This window comes from Amia ocellicauda, chromosome 6, assembly GCF_036373705.1.
Source record: "Amia ocellicauda isolate fAmiCal2 chromosome 6, fAmiCal2.hap1, whole genome shotgun sequence".
NCBI lineage: Eukaryota > Metazoa > Chordata > Actinopteri > Amiiformes > Amiidae > Amia > Amia ocellicauda.
In genome coordinates this window covers 34,357,213-34,364,137 of record NC_089855.1, presented here as the reverse complement: position 1 = coordinate 34,364,137, position 6,925 = coordinate 34,357,213, and the positions used below count along the sequence as shown (strand labels likewise).

Here is a 6,925-nt window from a genome sequence, read left to right as displayed (position 1 = left end):
ATGATAGGATCTTTCTCGGCACCTAAACGTAAATGAGACTGATATATATATAACGAGAAGTTACCTGACATAAATACTAACCTGCGTAGTTATTTAATGTCTGACTAATAATACTAATGAGAGACTCACCTTCGTCTTACTAACCGGTATTGTAGTCAATGTGTTTATAACCTTTTATGTTTAACGATTTGTCTTATCATATGCGATCCCATGGTCTTTGATTTGGTCACGGAAGTGATTTGTCTTTGATTTGTTGATCTAGAGTTGAATTTTTAATTAGTTTTTCCCTTTTGTATAATTAGTGTAGTGCTACATTTAGTCTTTGTTTTGAATAAATTTGACAATTTATATCTTTGGAATTGGTGTCTGCGTCCAATTATTACAGAAATTGAGTTCTACAAGATTCCAGGATTCGTGATAAGGTGATACTATAAATTCACTTCTTTAATTGAAATTTATAAGTGTACCTTACGCTACAAGTGCTAATACCACAATTAATGGTCGCTTTATATCTAACAAAGACCGTGCCGGACACACGCAGTTAAACTGATCAATAGCTTGCAACAATGCTAAATAATAACAGCCTACAATGTAACCGCTTCTGATTTACAGCTTGATTGTGATTTGGAGACAGTTTTCGTTTGCTGATATCCAAGTCAACATCTTCAGTGAACATTTACTGTTTTTCTTTATTTTAATTGCTATTGTGAATTTTGAAAAGCGATTTAATTAACTTTTCAGTAAAAATGCACCTCTATGCCATAGTATATGGTAATCTTCAGTCATGACGAAAATAAACAATCAATCAAAACCATGGATACTCAAATGCAGCACAGCTTTCAAAAATACTTTCTATTGGTTATGAGGATTTCAGTGAAAAACGTTTATTGGTTTATACACCCTGTGTTTCTCAGTGGACGTGTGTGTTTGTTTCACCGCGGTGTTCAGCAGTGAGACTGCAGCGCATGAGAATCAATGTGGAGTTGGAGCTTCCAGGGCAAACTAAAGCACCATAACTATGTTAAAAAATAATGGTAAATCATTAACATAATGACTGTAAAACCAAATAAACGTATATATTTATTGTCTGAAGCCTGATGGAGGATTTTATGGTTTTTTTTAATATATATTTAGCCAATAGTTTGAGAAAATATATTGGTGCATTATCGGTGGAATATGTGCCGATACAGATCTTTCTGTAAAAGGCAACTATCGGCTGATAATATCGGTGCTCTGATAAATCTGTCGGGCCCTAGTCAAAATTAACTTTGCTCTGAAGTTATGAATCACGCTTCACCACCTGGCAGTACGACAGATGAATCTGAGTGTGGTGGATGCCAGGAGAACGCGTCATAGTGCCAACTGTAAATTTATATGGAGGAGGACTAATGGTCTGGGGCTGTTTTTAATGGTTCGGGCTAGGCCCCGTAGGGAAATGTTAACGTTACAATATACAATGATATTCTAGATGATTTTGTGCCTCCACATTTGTGTCAACAGTTTGGGGAAGGTCCTTTCCTGTTTCAGCAGGACAATATCCCTGTGCACAAAGTGAGGTCCATACATACAGTTAGGTCCATAAATATTTGGACAATGACACAATTGTCATCATTTTGGCTCTGTAGCCACCACAATGGATTTGAAAGGAAACAATCAAGATGTCCTTTAAGTGTAGGCTTTTAATTTGAGGGTAGTTACATCCAAATTGGGTGAACGATGTAGGAATTACACCCATTTGTATATGTGGTACCCCCAATTTTAGGGGCTAAATAGTACTTGTTACAAACTAACATAATCATTAATTAAATTGTGAGTTTCAATACTTGGTTGCATATCCTTTGCAGTCAATGACTGCCTGAAGTCTGGAACCCATAGACATCACCGGATGCTGGGTTTCTTCCCTGGTGATGCTCTGCCAGGCCTGTACTGCAGCTGTCTTTAGTTCCAGCTTGTTCTTTGGGCGTTTTGCTTTCAGTTTTGCCTTAGAAATCAAAACAAACCAATCAGAGTGATAGCAAGAACATTAGGTGTGGCCAAATCAACTATTTGGTACATTCTTATGAAGTAAGAATGCACTGGTGAGCTCAGGAATACCAAAAGGCCTGGAAGACCACAGAAAACAACTGTTGTGGAAGACTTGAAGAATTTGAAGATTTGAAGAATTCTTTCCCTGCTGAAGAAAAATCCCTTTACAACAGTTGGCCAGATCAAGAACACCCTCCAGGAGGTAGGCGTATCTGTGTTAAAGACACTGAGTGAGCAGAGTGTCATATAATTGCAATGAATAACAAATATTTTATTATGTACTAATAGTTGGGAGTGAAAACTGATCTTACTGTAGAACCCCTAACACACAACAATACCTATGAAGTTATATATTTTGTTAATTCAAGAAAACTGGACTTAATATCTCGGAGAGTTTAATGGAGGGGGGGAGAGAGTGGAGTAGCTCCATGACCTAGCTTCAGATCCAGCTCCAGGTTCCGGAGCGCTCCGATGAGCCTGAGTCCAGCTCTGCTCCGGCTCCAGCAATACCAGCTCCAGCTCCACTCCGACTCCAATGCATGGCCAACCCTAGCGTGAGTCTCAGCAGATAGGAACCTTAGACATAGTTTTTCAAGGGCTATACATTTTCCTGAACTTGCTTTACACCAGTTGTCTACCTGCCTGTCTTTATGAAAGGAAAAGGAGACCACCGCTTGCTACAATATGTATAGCAAGAGAATCCCGCTGTACAACAATCTACATATAATTGAATCAGTCATGATGCCATTAAGACAGGTAGTGTCTAGCAATACCACTAGATTGCTCATGTTGGCATTGAAGGACTTTCCTTGTGCATTCATTGTGTTTCTCCAAAATTCAATTTAATCTTCCTGTTAATGTCACCTCATAGTGGGTGATAGGGGTGACATGATACGTGACCACACCACATCTTTTGTTTAACAAGAGAGGACCTTGTATACCTACTCTCTCTCCCTCCCTGGGCACACTCAATGGGACCCCAAGACTCCACCACACGGAGTGGGTAAGGTTTAATGAGAATATTTAATTTTACAAATGCCAAGACAGGGCACAAAGACTGTACTTGAGCAGGGAACACAATACAATGGGACTTGGGGAAATAAATCAATCCTATTACTAAAATTGCCTTTAATAAAAGGGGCACATTAAACACTAAAAACCCTACCCAAAATAACACAAGAAAATAATAACAAAGGAATTAACTGTGAATCTATAAAAACCCAATATCCCTATTAATAGAAGGAAATAACAACAACAACAAAACAACAGTATCTCTTCTACTTTTTTACAGGAGACATGCAGCGTCACCGACAACTGCAGGTAGGTGTGACTGCATAACAAGGACCCTCCTTAAGTTTTGTTTTGTTTTTAACTTAAATATATCTACATGCTATTTGATCTGTGGTGCAATTATTCTAAAACCCATCAGCTAGCATCATGTATGCATTGCTAATAGTTGTCTGTAGTCAAAAGCGTATAAGGAATTAAACATAGAAGAGCTAAACTGATCCAAATGGATCGAACTGTGTTAAACACGTAGTGATTTCAGAGTAATGAACACAAGGACAAGTATTATTCAGACCAGTTTTTCCAAGACCGGTTCTTTGGCCTCTTGGCCCACTCCAAGTTATTGATCTAACCATAATTCACTCACATATTTCAGAATTATCATATTAGATATTGTTTTAAGTTTTTGTATCTTATTTATTTATTGAATTTGGGACAATGCATTCCATAACATGTGATTCACAAAAGCATATGACATAATGAACTAATTCTTTATTGGTCTACTGAAGAGATCTCCAACACTGGTTCCAGAGGTCTTCTCATTTCATTCCAATCAAACTCTGTATTTCTCAGGGTATGTATGTGTTGGACGAGATCTATGAGATGAATACCCACTGATGGAAGACACTGGTACAATGAAGCTCTCCAGGTACAGAGTTGCAGACTGCTCGACAGGCTTTTAGAATGAGTGATTTTAGCTGTTGACATTCTGTTGTGGAATGCAGAAGACAGGAAGGTGTGGATCTCGGCTCCTCACTGTTCCTGTTGTCTTGGGCTGCAGTGGCTCTTAATCAGCACTCTCTCCTGCTTCCAGGGAGCATTGAGCACCACAAAAACACACTGGAGGGCCTGGGATGGAACAGAAGGCAGACATTCAGGGGCAGAAACACTCTCTTACAGTATCTGAAGACCTCTGATGGGAAGACAGCTTTCGAATAATTGTATGCCTTGTAGAAGTAAGATTATTGAGAATTATTGGGAGTGCTGATATTTCCTCATGAGCACTGCTACTGCATGTCATTGTAGAAAGCACCTGCAATTATGCACTTCAGGTATCAGTTATCATGACAAAATTTTACTATGTAAACTACCCTCAGTGTTGATAACACATTGTTCAAAATTACCTTTGCTTGTGCAGGGGCTGTCACAACTGGGCAAGACTCCAGGTCAGCACTCTTTCCTTTCTTACACTGGGTGAGCTGCAGCTCCACGTCCATTGTGTACTCCCCTCCACCGATGGCCTGGAACAGAGGGTTGTAATGCTCATTCACTCATTCACATGTTGAAAGTCTACATGACTACATGACTGCAAGATTATTACTTAAATGACAAAACAAATAACTGGAAAGTAGCATTAAGAAATGTTAGGTATCTCTTCTGACTTCAATATTCAATACAAATTGTAACTATGCAGTGAGCATTATCTTGAACCCATGTAAACTTTCCAAAGATGCATACTGGTCATATTCATATGTCATCATGTCCACCAATAAAGCTAAATACTTTCTAATAGCTTATCAGTTTTTGATGAATTCGAACACTGCTCTCAGACTGACTAGCAGTCCTTCTTCTGCTTCAAACAAAGTGGACATCAAAAGTTTACCATACTCTACCTTCATTGTGACTGTGTCAAACTTGGTGATTTTGTAGAGGCAGGGCTCCTTGCTGAAGTAATTGAAGGACTCCAAGGCGAAGGCAGCGGAGTCACGGACCTCTAGGCTGTTGGGATCGGCATCAATAGCTTCTAGAGGAGCTGCTGATACAGTGAGGAGAGCTGAGGAGAGGAGAACGCAGAGGAACTGCCAGAAGTCTGCCATCTTCTACTGCTTTTCACACTGAAGAGAGGGACTGTAGACTGAGCAGCACACTGGGCCTTTATATAGGACAGGGCTCAGTGCAGCCAGCCATGACTGGATCACGGTACCATGTTTACTCTGCCTATTAATCTGTTAGATGGTTGATTAACAATGTTCTAGCTCATTTTCAACAATTGTGTAATATTTTAGAATGCAAACACAGTGTCAGCAATGTTTGCTGAATTAATTTAATATTTCATCTTGAGTATTGCAGAACTAATGTTAATAGTTTCTGATTAGATATAATTGTTTAATTTTAAATATTGACATCATTACATCTTACAAATGCCATGATTATTGCCCACGTAGTCTTTTAACACTACAGAGAACATAAACCTGTTACAATTGCCATACTGGCTCTAAATGTTCAGCAGGGATGCTTCTGAAATTTCTACCCTTAGCTTAGAAGGTGAAAGAAGAATCCAGAATATTTACAATGATCATACAATTTATTTTGATGTGTTTTATATGAAATGGAGTAATGCAAAACATAAAATAACTTGTTAAGATTTTACATACACACATTCTTTTAAATAATTAAACAGTCTAATATATGCAGAGAACACTAAATTGGCTATTTGATTTCTGTTCAACACAGGAAGTGAACTGGCATGCCATTTTGTGACATATTCTTAAATTGTAGATGAGGGGAATACACTTTTTGGTGGATTCAGCAAACAGAACATATCTTTTAAATGACAATTTGTGATGAAGCAGCTTTGCCTCTCATCCCTTAAGCAGGAAATATCCGTGCATACTATCATTATTGTTATTGTTTTTATTTGTCATTTGTTCTACTGTTGTTTTTGATCTGTTTTACTGTTCAATCTGCTGAAAGTGTTCGTTAGCATTATACATCACTACAGCGGTTTGGTTAAGTGGGGGAGGTTTTCCTGCCCTGAAACCATATGAGGATCACGTCTTAAACAGCATTTTACTTTCTTGCAGCGTTTAATCTGGTTGGGCATTTGTTTTGTTTGTTTTTCTTTACTGGTATGTATATTTTCTTCTGTCCGCTTCCGTTTCCGTTTCTTCTTTCCTCTTGGTTATTCCTTTATGATTTTGTTGCAGTGAAGGGCTTCTAGTGTCCTTTGATACGAGGACGATTTAGATCTCGCACAAGCACTATTTCCTGTTAAATGCCCATGCTCCACTCTCATAAGTGTGGGTGGGTGGGTGTATGTGGGGGGGTATCGTCTTGATGTGTGTTTTATGTAATAGAATTGTATCTCTCATTACTGGGAATAATGACGCTGGTTTTATGTATTTAGTTTGTAGTTACATAGTTTAAACAGGTGTATTTGGTATAATGTGTGGTTGTTTATTTTTTGCTTTGTTGTTAATAGCAACATGGTTCACCTTAACATAGATTGATTGGTTTGATCCAAAGCTATAAAGGAGGGGGATAGAAAATATAAATTTTGTTTTGTTTTGATTTGGTTTGGTTTTCACTCTAAACTGATCTCTATGGGGCGGATTTGAGCTCCCAAGCAAATTGAATATGTTTTTCTATATGTATAGGAGACTTGGTGGATATACATGGACTACAAATAAAATGTGTATTTGTTTTTTTTCATCAGCTTTCAGCCATGTTTTGTTTTGTTGTGAGCTGAACTTGCCACCTAATTAAACCAGCGCTGCGCATCCCGATTATTATAAATAATAATCACAGTAAAACATCTAAAGAAAATGTGTGAAAAACGCATCTCTCAGACATTGTTGGATAAAACAAACTATATATGGTATTTATAAAACTA

The 6,925-nt window shown here is 38.1% G+C and overlaps 1 protein-coding gene across 1 annotated transcript; it reads right to left on the bottom strand.

Moving 5' to 3' along the window:
* Positions 1–3,705: 3,705 nt before the first annotated feature.
* LOC136751808 (cystatin-like) lies at positions 3,706–5,174 on the bottom strand. Its single transcript, XM_066707578.1, has 3 exons — positions 4,926–5,174; positions 4,437–4,553; positions 3,706–4,161 (listed from the first exon to the last, which is right to left on the bottom strand). Exons 1-3 carry the CDS (start codon positions 5,127–5,129, stop codon positions 4,066–4,068), a joined length of 417 nt encoding a protein of 138 aa, XP_066563675.1. The 5' UTR covers positions 5,130–5,174; the 3' UTR covers positions 3,706–4,065.
* Positions 5,175–6,925: the final 1,751 nt, after the last annotated feature.

Bases quoted from the DNA above. Each gene is read 5' to 3' on its own strand.
- LOC136751808 (XM_066707578.1), bottom strand. From the start codon at position 5,129: ATGGCAGACTTCTGGCAGTTCCTCTGCGTTCTCCTCTCCTCAGCTCTC. The intron at 4,554-4,925 runs GTAGAGTATGGT...CCTCTGTTCCAG, and splicing joins TTGACACAGTCACAATGAAG to GCCATCGGTGGAGGGGAGTA. The intron at 4,162-4,436 runs GTAATTTTGAAC...GTTCCATCCCAG, and splicing joins CAGCCCCTGCACAAGCAAAG to GCCCTCCAGTGTGTTTTTGT.